The 12,302-nt window shown below is 42.7% G+C and overlaps 1 protein-coding gene across 1 annotated transcript in view; it reads left to right on the plus strand.

Moving 5' to 3' along the window:
• The first annotated feature begins 298 nt into the window (after positions 1 to 298).
• Positions 299 to 12,302, plus strand: part of LOC142310723 (early activation antigen CD69-like) — a 56,514-nt gene continuing 44,510 nt past the window's right edge. Inside the window, exons 1-4 of the mRNA XM_075348347.1 lie at positions 299 to 412; positions 1,586 to 1,624; positions 1,769 to 1,819; positions 1,957 to 2,007. Coding sequence (XP_075204462.1) covers positions 349 to 412; positions 1,586 to 1,624; positions 1,769 to 1,819; positions 1,957 to 2,007 — 205 coding nt within the window. The 5' untranslated portion in view covers positions 299 to 348. The remainder of the gene's footprint in view (positions 413 to 1,585; positions 1,625 to 1,768; positions 1,820 to 1,956; positions 2,008 to 12,302) is intronic.

The following is a 12,302-nucleotide window of genomic DNA, read 5'->3' on the forward strand; positions in this document are numbered from 1 at the left end:
TCTTTCCAGTTGCATCTGTAGGAACCATGTAGAAATGAACAATTATGTAAAAACTGAGCCAATTTGTGGTACAGCAGCAGGTCTGAGCTGTTTTTCTCAATGTTGGCTATACATGTTTCATTATCTTAGTTATTTAGAGCAAGAGGCAAAGCCCTTGAATATAGAGAACAGTGCAGCCAATTCTCAGAAAGAGCAGTTTCTATTCATGTAATACAGTCATTTCCTGGTACGTCAGCTCATTTCTTGTGCTCCACTGGCTATAATCTTTGTACTGAACACCACACACTCACTGAAGATCACTGCGTCGCCTGTGAGGATCACTACAGCAGCTGTAAAATTGCAAAAGCCATGGGAGCCTGTAACGACGACGAAGATCCTAAACAGGTCATGATAGACAACAAACAGACTACTGGTGAGGATGGCAGGATACTTATAATATTCTTTATATTGTTATTATTTGTCCTGCTGCCATTATTATGTCTCATCTAGATGGTTACCCTGAATATTCTCTTATTCGGAGGATCTGATATATAGATGATCTCTTTTTGAGCTCGGTGTCTCTTCTATCCTCTACCGTCCTCAGGAGGCGTCACTAATCAGCAGAATATCAGAGATCTGAGCAGAACTCTCCAGCCCAGGACTGATACATTGTACGCAGCAAGAGCTGACACTGTGAACTCATTACTTCTCGGTTCCCTTCTCTACATACTGGAATTACTCAAGAACACTCTGAGGTTTCCACATTGCTAAGGCTACTTTCACACATCAGTTTTCTGCATTCAGGCACAATCCTTTTTTTTCCTGATCCAAAGGATCCGGCAAAAAAATGTAAAACCGTATCCACCAGATCCGGTTTTTAACGGATCCGTTATGTCGGATGCATACAAAACCTGATCCGGTGGATACGGTTTGCATCCGCTTTTGCATCCGGTTTGTCCTTTTTTTTGAAGGATCAGCTTTTTTAATTAATTTGGTGCATGCGCAGTTTACAAAAACGGATCCGGTAGCCGCATCCATTTTTTACCGCATTGCGCTGGATCCGGCGTCCATAGGCTTTCATTGGAAAACACGCCGTATCGCGCCGGATCCGGCGCGATGCGGTTTTTTTTTGCCGGACAAAAAAACGTTGCGAGACACGTTGCCTCCGGCCGCCGCTTTGATAAATTTTGCCGCATCCGGAAAAAAATGGATGCAACGCAAAGCCATCAGGTACAATCCGGTAACAATGCAAATCTATGGGGATAAAACGGATGCGGTACCGGATCCGTTTAACCCGTTTTTTTCCGGATTGTACCTGATGGAAAAAAACTGATGTGTGAAAGTAGCCTAAGCTGAAACCCATGACTTTTTCGCCATATTAACCGTCTGCTCTGCAATATTTCTACCATCTGCAATAAATGCTGCAGACCTTGGACTCCTGCTCACCTTTATCATTTATAGGTTCTTTTACTTTTATCTTTGGAACTATGGCAAACACAAACCTGACCTTTTATACCCTGATATTTATTATTTTTCTTCATTTATCATTATTACTGCCTTCTAGATTTCAATATTTTCCCTACATGCTATTCTCTTTTTTTTGCAGAATGTAATCTTATGACTATCTACCAGAAGAATGAAGCAGGTAATTAATACATGATACACTTATCCTGCTCTTTACAAACCTGACATTTATACCCTGATAGTTATTATTTTTCCACATTCATCTTTATTACTTCTAGATTTTAACATTTTCCCTACATGCTATCTTCTTTTTTTTTTTTTACAGTAAATCCAGAATATAATACTCTTCCGCCTCCCTACCAGAAGAATAAAGCAGGTAATAAGTACATGATGCACTTATCCCCCTCTTTAAAAACCTGACCTTTGTACCCTGATAATAATAAATTAGGAAAAATAATAACTATCACTGCCTTTAACATTTCCTCTGCATGCTTTTCTTTTTTTTTTTTGCAGCCAATTCAGAATATAATATTCTCAAGCATCTCTTCCAGAAGAGTAAAGCAGGTAATATATACACGATACACTTATCCCGCTCTTTACGGGCAATTGTGTGAGATCAATGATAACCAAAACTGGAGGCTGAATTTTACTGTACTAAAACCCAGAGCACAGGATAATGACAAGTGCTGCTTTTCTTACTATCAGGGAGTGGATTCAAATACAAAAAGAGTTGCCACGTCGTAATCACTGGTTTGTAACACATACCTATATTTCCAGTACTGATAATTTCCATATTGTATACGGTATATGTGTCCATGTCATAATCACTGGTTTGGAACACATACCTGTATTTCCAGTACTGATAATCTCCATTTTGTATACAGTATATGTGTGATGTTCCTATTAAAGGGAATCTGTAACCAGATTTTTGCTATGTAATCTGAAAACAGCATGAGGTAGGGGTTAAAACATAGAATTAAGCAATGCCACTCTTATCAAGGTTTGTGCTGTTGCTTATTTGCAATGTTTGTTTTAGCATCAGTAGCTTATCATTGCTGTGACTTTCTGGCTCCTCCCATGTAGTCCGGCATGCCCTCTCCTCTGAATGGCAACTCACTATCAATGTAGACTTTCTATACAGAGGATGGTGTGGGCAGGGGCAGCTTTTTTTTTTTTTACCTCTGCTGCATTGCTAAATCTAAAAAGTCAGATTGTGTCAGAACAGCTACACCCAGTAATCTAAGTGATACATCGTCTGATTCAGAATTTCCTTGCCTACATCATGCAGCTCTCAGATGAGGAAGCAAAACCTGCTCTGACAGATTCCCTTTAATACTGTCAGGGTGCTGCTATAGGGAGTGCAGATGCATTAATATTGATGATCTTGTGATAGTTGATTGTCTGTTCATCTGACTGCATATTTGGCAGTATTCTCTGTAGCTAATCCAGAAAAATTAAAAAAAGTTATGGCTGTTTGATCAGGGCCACTTCACTGTCCCCTGTTTTACCCAAATCAGACATTTGGAAGAAGTCAGAGTTGTGACAGCTCTGCCACATTGTGTCAGGAGAACCTCAGGAGAGCCAGTGCCAACATCATTGGAACGACATCTGAATTGAGTATAGGTGTTATTAATATTACAGGGTAAACAATAATTTACAAAAACTCCAATTTTTTTTAATTTTTAAGTATATATACTGTTTATATACACACATATACATATATATATACATATATATATATACATACATATATACATATACATACACTATCTATATACATACACTATATATATATATATATATACACATACAATATATGCATATACAATATATTTATACATATACTATATATATATATATATATATACGGTATATATATATATATATATATATATATATATATATATATATATATATATATATATATAATCACACAGCAAAATACAAATAAGAGGTAATGTCAGGAAGGGAGTAACTGCTAGTGATAATCAACATATTCATCATCTGCGGATCCTGTAACAGATTCCTAAAAAATTTCCCCAGTGATTCATTTGTCTATTATATCCACAAGATGAGGAAGAAGATATAATTACCTCAAAATTCCCAATCTAGAAATCTCCCATAAGAATCACCCCACACTATGATGACAGCACATGTAAGAACTTGTGATGGGTTTTTCTATAACAGTTGCTATTTTCCATCCTTTCTGCGGTAAATTCCAGGTTAATGTCTCAGTTTTGGAGTTTAGTCACACTCGGTAGATTTCTTTCAGAAAATCTCTATCTCAGGCATCTGAATGAAGCCTTCAGAGAATCTTGTGCTGTAAATAATTCCATCTAGAAGATCTGAGTTGCTTTTCAGTTGCAGAAATTTTTGACACAAATCTGCCATCTAGAGTATTATTGGATAAATATGTTGTGCGCACTTTATCCCCCGTGTCGTACAATAACCAGTGACTGCACCTTCCTGACCCTGCTGGTCAGCGTCTGCTGCTTACTGCATACACAGACTCTTGCAAGAGGAAGAAAGCAGGTCTCTAGCACCACCTAATGGAGATAGCCACCCTACAAGTCAATGTTAACCCTATAATGAGCTGTGCCGTATGATAGTTAACCATACCAGAAAAGTCTATATTTGCAGGCATCTGTTTTCAGACTCCTGCCTCTCATCAGTGCAAAACAGGAGACTGGTTGGCTGGTGAGAGGTTTACTGGTGAATAGTTTGTGAACAATAAGTATGGAGTGTGTTTGCTTTTTCACAGAATTTAAAGGGGTTGTTCACTACTCCAGCAGCCCCTTCTCAGACCCGCAACACACATCCGTGTAATTTGTACGTGTGCGGTACGTATTTGCACGTACCGGAGACACGTACACACGGAGACCCATGTTATTCAATGGTAGATGGCACACGTACGTAAAATCACACGGAACGTGTGTCCGTGTTGTAAGTACGTGTGTGCGCTTTTCTACACGGACGACATGTCCGTTTTTGGCCGGCAACACGCAGGCACGGAACCGCTTTAGTCTATGGGTCCGTGCCTACACGGACCGCACACGGAGTATGTCCGTGTTCAGCACGTATCGTCCGTGTCCGTTTTTCATCACAAAATGTGAAACACTTGTTACCAATCTGAGGTCAATTGATGGCAAACAACAACACCAGGATCTCATGATGAATGATTAACAACGTTAATTGGGTAAGAATGCGGGCCTTTAAAAACGGACAGCACACGGACAGCACACGTACGTATTTTATGTCAATAGGGACATTCCACACGCACACACGGCTCGCATATGCCATCACACGGATGCCATACATACCGGAGAAACGCCCCAAAAATACGGAACACGGACGTGAAAAACGGACCGTGTCATACGGATGTTTTTTTTGCGGAAGTGTGTTTTAGGCCTCAAGCACTGTTTCCCCAAGTAAAATAATAAGTCCTAAGACACAATGCAAGAAAATCGGAGCGAGTGGAGTGCGATAAAACATCGCATTCCACTCAGACCAATATTACTTTATGTCCCAGCACCCATGAGCGATTATTTTCTCAGCCCTAATCGGACCGAGAAAACAATCACAGCATGTTGCGACTGTAATGCGATCCTTGTTTCTCTCGCACCCATTCAAGTCTATGGGGCGAGAGAAACATCGCACTGCACTCGCAGTACACTGGTGTACCACGAGTGCAGAGCGAGAATGGCAATAGCCGGCTACAGAGGAGAGAGGGAGATAAATCCCCCCCCTCCTCAGAGCCGGCCCACCCCTCCTGAGAGCTGGCCCGCCCCCCGCAGCTGTGGTCCAATCACATGATCAGATCTCAGTCACAGTGACACTCGGCTCCTGCTGTGCTGACAGCGTGAGCCGAGTGTCATGCGAGGATCACAGTAGTCCCCCGTGTGACCCCGCCCTTAAACTTATATTCACCTCCGGTAGCAGTGCTGTTGCAATGATGTTGGAACTGGCTCTCCTGGGGCTTACATGACACAAAAATGTCACAGAAGCCCAAGGAGAGTCAGTGCTGACATCACTGCAACAGGACCAGCACCGGAGGTGAATATAAGTTTATTATTTTATTTGTGAGAAACATAGTGCTTGAGAAAGGTCTGTCTGAGTATTGAACAACCCCTTTAAGACTCATGCTCAATGTTTCATTATATTTTGCACCTTTGCTTTGGTTTTAGATTTATGCCTATATACACATAAAGGCTATCACAAGAATCAACTCATTTTTTAAAGTTATCAGATTATTTATTCCGTACAACGAATGCCTAAAACAACCACACAAAAAAAAACCCAGTAAAATGTATTTTCTTTCCATTTCCAAATCCAGAAAATCATATTCAATGATTTTTTAAATGATTAATTTGCATTTAATTGCATGAAATAAGTATTTGGTCACCGACCAACAAGCAAGAATTCTGCCTCTCACAGACCTGTTATTTTTTTCTTTAAGAAGCTCCTACTCTCCATTCATTACATGTATAAATTGCACCTGCTTGAACTCTTGCATAAGGGACACCTATCCACACACTTAATCAATCACACTCCAACCTCTCCACCAAGATCAAAGAACTGTCTAAGGACACCAGGGACAAAATTGTAGACCTACTGTACAGAAGGCTGGGTTGGGCTACAAGCCAGCAGTTTGGTGAGAAGACAACAACTGTTGGCGCAACTATTAGAAAATGGAAGAAACACAAGCTGACTGTCAATTTTACTCAGTCAGGGGCTCCATGCAAAAATCGAGCCTCGTAGGGTAAGGATGATTCTGAGAAAGGTCAAGAATCAGCCCAGAACTACACAGGAGGACCTGGTCAATGACCTGAAGAGAGCTGGGACCACAGTGTCAAAGATTACAGTTAGTAAGACACTACGTCGTCATGGATTAACATCCTGCAAGGCACGCAAGATCCCCCTGCTCACACCAGCAATTGTCCAGGCTTGTTTGAAGTTTGCCAATGACCATCTGGATGATCCAGAGGAGGCATGGGCAGAAGGTCATATGGTCAGATGAGACCAAAATATATCTTTTGGTATCAACTCCACTCACTGTTTTTGGAGGAAGAAGAAGGATGAGTATAACCCCAAAAACACCATCCAGCCTTGAAGCATGGGAATGGAAACATTATATTTTGGGGGTGCTTTTCTTAAAAGGGGACAGGATGACTGCACCGTATTGAAGGGAGGATGGATGGGATCATGTATCGCGAGATTTTGTCCAACAACCTCCTTCCTTCAGTAAGTGCATTGAAGATCAGTCGTAGCTGGATCTTTCAGCATGACAATGACCTGAAACACACAGCCAGGGCAACTAAGGAGTGGCTCCGTAAAAAGCATCTCAAAGTCTTGGAGTGGCCTAGCCAGTCTCCAGACCTGAACCCAATAGAAAATGTTTGGAGGCAGCTGAAACTCAATTTTGCTCAGCGACAGCCCCAAACCTGAAAGAGCTGGAGAACACCTGTATGGAGGAGTGACCAGATGTTGGTGCTATATAAAAATAAAATAAAGATCTCTCCATTCTTTGTAGGTGGGAATACAAGCCCTCGCAAAAATTATGGACACACCAGGCTCTGAGGATGTTCATTCAGTTGTTTATTTTTGTTTAAAAAAAGCAGATCACAGACGGCACAAAACTAAAGTCATTTCAAATGTCAACTTTCTGGCTTTAAGAAACACTAAAAACAATCATGAAAACATAATGTGCAGCCAGTAATGGTTACTTTTCAAGACCAAACACGGGGAAAAAATTATGGAATCACTCAATTATAAGGAAAAAATTATAGAATCACCCTGTAAATTTTCATTCCCAAAACTAACACCTGCATCAAATAAGATCTGGTCGTTAGTCTGCATCTAAAAAGGAGAGATCACACCTTGGAGAGCTGTTGCACCAAGTGGACTGACATGAATCATGGCTCCAACACGACAGATGTCAATTGAAATAAAGGAGAGGATTATCAAACTCTTAAAAGAGGGTAAATCATCACGCAATGTTGCAAAAGATGTTGGTTGTTCACAGTCAGCTGTGTCTAAAATCTGGACCAAATACAAACAACATGGGAAGGTTATTAAAGGCAAACATACTGGTAGACCAAGGAAGACATCAAAGTGTCAAGGCAGGAAACTTAAAGCAATATGTCTCCAAAACAGGAGATGCACAACAAAACAAATGAGGAACGAATGGGAGGAAACTGGAGTCAATGTCTGTGACTGAACTGTAAGAAACCACCTAAAGGAAATGGGATTTACATACAGAAAAGCTAAACAATAAAAAGATGACTGCCTGAAGAGAACATGTAAATTTCCACAGTCATTGATGATATGGGGCTGCATGTCAGCTAATGGTACTGGGGAGATGTCTGTCATTACATCTTCAATACATGCCCAAGTTTACATTGAAATTTTGGACACTTTTCTTATCCCATCAATTGAAAGGATGTTTGTTGATGATGAAATTATTTATCAAGATGATACTGCATCCTGCCATAGAGCAAAAACTGTGAAAACATTCCTTGAAAGAAGACACATAAGGTCAATGACAGGACCTGCAAATAGTCCGGATCTCAATCCAATTGAAAATCTTTGGTGGAAGTTGAAGAAAATGGTCCATGATAAGGCTCCGATCTGCAAAGCTGATCTGGCCACAGCAATCAGAGAATGTTGGAGCCAGATTGATGAAGATACTGTTTGTCACTCATTAAGTCCATGCCTCAGACACTGCAAGCTGTTATAAAAGCCAGAGGTGGTGCAACAAAATACTAGTGATGTATCGCATGATCGGACCTCAGTCGCAATGACACTCGCATTGCACTCTGCTCTGCTGTGCTGCCAGCGTGAGCCGAGTGTCATACGAGGATCTCAGTAGATCCCCGGCCTTAAACTAGCACTTCTCATGCAATATAAATCGCACTAAGTCAGGCAATGTGGAACCTTTTGTAAAAAGGCTACAAAACCATCTTTAAAGAGATTAGACTTTACTAATCTACAATCAGAGAGATTGTGTAGAAATGGAAGAAAATCAAGATCATATTACTATCCCCAGAAGTGGTCAACGGGAAGATATAGAGGCAGAGCTCCAACCCCTCCTCTCCTCCTATCTACATAGAATCTCATCAGCACCAACTGCCATCTCTTATCTCAGTAATGGGAAAGTCTTCACTAAATACAGACTTTACCTCAGAATTGAGAATTTTGATGACTGATCAATTCTGGCATAGAAAGAAGCAAATTTGGCTGATTAGATATATTACAGAGTTACTTATTTTCATGTGTACTATTGATTTATTAAATAAAAATTAAAACGATTACACTTTATAGTCCTGATCGTAATCTTATAGAAATGTTGTGGAAGAACCTGAAGCGAGTTGTTCATGGGAGAAAACCCACCAACATCACAGAGTAGAAGCTGTTTTGTAGGGAGTAAAGGGCTAAAATTCCTTCGAGTAATCAGCAATTAACGTAAAAGTTTAGATTCAGTTATTGCTGCACAAGGAGGTTACACCACATACTGAAAGCAAAGATTCACTTACTTTTGCCACTCATGTGATATTGGAGAATTGTTCTAATTTAAAAAAAATAACAAAGTTGTTTTTTTTTAACTCATTTGTTTGATTTGGTTCTTGTTACTAATTTTAGGACTTGTGTGTAAAAATCTGACATAGTTTTACAACAAATTTATGCAGAAATATGGAAAGTTTTTAAAAGCAGCACTCCAGCAGTTTTCTTTCAGTGCTGGTGTAGCACCTTAAATCTAAATCCCCTGCCACCCGTCTTATACTCACTTTCCGGCACTTTTGCCTCTAATTGATGCCTGCGGCAGCATCTTGTGACCATAACGCCTAACTGGTCGGAAGTCAAAAGTTACATTTCAAGAGCTCAGTGCAAGTCTAATGCGGGCGTCACACGGTACGATATATCGGGCGCTATGTCGTCGGGGTCACGGAATTCGTGACACACATCCAGCATCGTTCGAGGTATCGTAGCGTGTGACACCTCTGAATGACTGTGAACGAGCAAAAATACTCACCTAATCGTTGATCGTTGACACATCGTTCATTTTGAAAATCTCGTTCCTCCTTCTGTGCTCTGGTTGTTCATTGTTCCCGAGGCAGCACACATCGCTCCGTGTGACACCCTGGGAACGATGAACACAGCTTAACTGCGTCCCGCCGGCAATGCGGAAGGAAGGAGATGGGCGGGATGTTATGTCCCGCTCATCTCCACCCCTCCGCTTCTATTGGGCGGCCGCTGTGTGACGTCACTGTGACGCCAAACGTCCCTTCCCTTCAGGAAGAGGATGTTCGCCGCCCACAGCGACGTTGTCCGGGAGGTAAGTACGTGTGACGGGGGTTTAACGACGTTGTGCCCCATGAGCAATTAATTGCCCGTGACGCACAAACGACGGGGGCAGGTGCGATTGCTCATGCGATCGCACAATTAATCGTCCCGTGTGACGCCCGCATAAGAGAGCCGGAACGAGGTCCTCATAGACTTGTATTGAGTTGTGACCTCTGGCGCGCTCCATGAAACACCGAAATTGCCGGGAGGTCACAACAGACCGATGGCGGAAAAAGGTGAAGCCGCTGAAAGATGAGTCTAAAGCGGGCTTTACACTCTACGATTTCGCTACAGCGATCTCGTTGGGGTCACGGATTTTGTGACGTACATCCGGCTGCTGTAGCGATGTCGTAGCGTGTGACTCCTAGGAGAGATTTTGGATCGTTGCAAAAACGTCCAAAATCGCTCCTCGTTGACATGGGGGTCCGCTGCCAGTTATCGCTGCTGTCGCTGGGGCGAAGTTGATCCTCGTCCCTGCGGCAGCACACATCGCTACGTGTGACGCCGCAGGAACGAGGATCATCTCCTTACCTGCCTCCGGCCACAATGCGGAAGGAAGGAGGTGGGCGGGATGTTACGTCCCGCTCATCTCCGCCCCTCCGCTTACATTGGGCGGCCGCTTAGTGACGTCACTGTGACGCCAAACGGACCGCCCCCCTTAGAAAGGAGGCGGTTCGCCGGTCACAGCGACGTCGAAGGACAGGTAAGTATGTGTGACGGGTCCGCGCGATTTTGTGCGCGACAGGCAGCGATATGCCCGTCGCGCACAAACGATGGGGGCGGGTGTCATGCTAGCGATATTGGGCCGGATATCGCAGCATGTAAAGCCACCCTAAGACAGGGGGCAGTGGAGTTAAATTTAAAGCAACACTCCCGCACTGAAATTAAATTAAAAAAAATGCTGAAGTGGTGCTTTAAAACTACATGCCCAAGAGACAATGTACCCATGGATTTTGCCCCAGAAAGCCTGTGAATTTATCTGGATTTTCTAGATAAATCTGCAGGTTCTAGCAAGTACAGACACTCCCCATGTTATCCTATGGGACATGGAGAATGCTGTGTCCATGCTGCGTTATGTGCGGCTGCAGAATATGCTGCGGATGTCCCGCAGCCACACGTAAGTGCATGTCAATTATTCCTGCGGAAATATCTGCGGATGTCCCGCCTTTCCACTATGGAGATAGGGCCGGGACTTCCACAGGTAAGTCGCATGAATGTCCGCAGGTTTATTGCAGATATTTCACTGGAATCCGCAGCTATGGATAGCTGCGGATTCCGGGGAACAGCTGCGGGAAACCTGCGAGCTCCCGTGGGCACATAGCCTTAGAATTCACAAGCTTTTAAGCATCTACAAGTGGGCTGTGTAATCTGTTAGGCCTAATATCTGCCGACAGAGGAGCATCATGTAATTGGAGGCCAGAATGAGTATGTCCGATGCAAGTACAGTGGAACTTTGCATTGCGAACATAATTGGTTCCGGGAGTGTGCTCTTAAACCAAGTTATTCTTATATCAAAGCGAATTTTCCCATAGGAAATAATTAAAACGAAAACAATTCGTTCCACAACCCAAAAATATTTACTGTATTTATATAAACTTATTATAGTAATACAATATAATGCCAGTATTCATATAAAATTACTACAGTACACTAATACAAAATACTGTACAGTACAGTAAAAGCATAAAAAAAAAAATTAAACTGCACTTTGCTTATACTGTACCGCTCGCACACCAACAATTCTATTGTAAGCTAATGTGCTGCACTGGTTATCAATAAGAAAGTACAATACTATATCCACAAATGCAAATTAATAGAAATGCTATATAGTTTATACTGTACTGTACAATGGTATACTGTATATGTGGCGCCCCTGACCTGGTCAGGCACCACTGAGTACTGCACGCATGCTGGGTCAGTACTTCCAGGTAATCCAAAGGCTGAAATATGGTGTGTACGCACAGACACATAGCAACCAGGTCTCCCACACCTTAGAGGGGACCCTTGGGTAGACCCAAGAGGGGGCGTTCCTCCACATCTCATCTAGGGGTGCAAGGGAGGGGCTGGAAGCTAGGTTGCAGCGGCAAAAAAAGGAGGAAGGTGAGGTTAGCCAGTCTGAGGACAGTGAGTTGCAGTTGCTAAGAGAGAAGCAGAGGTGCAGACACTGTAGTCAGACCCTGCACGTGTAGTAGCCATTAGCGGGGGAGAACAGTTACCAGCAAGTCGGTCAGAAAGACGCTGAGGAAGTCAGCTGGTCGAGTACGGAGACTCCTGGGAACTAGGCATGCACGGGAAACAGGTTCCCAGAGCAGGCTCAAGTTTAACTACCTGCTAAACTTGCCGGTGAGGGGACCACAAGTCCATCACCAACCAACTAGAGTCCGAGCATCAGCAGCAACGAGGGGCCCATAAGGGGATCGAGCTTTGAGCTGTCCACCTTGGTCCATGCTGCCAGCAAACGGGCCAAAAAGGGGAGAAAAGGCAGTAGCAACTTCCCTGGATGAATCCCACGGTACTAC

This window comes from Anomaloglossus baeobatrachus, chromosome 5, assembly GCF_048569485.1.
Source record: "Anomaloglossus baeobatrachus isolate aAnoBae1 chromosome 5, aAnoBae1.hap1, whole genome shotgun sequence".
Taxonomy (NCBI): Eukaryota; Metazoa; Chordata; class Amphibia; order Anura; family Aromobatidae; genus Anomaloglossus; species Anomaloglossus baeobatrachus.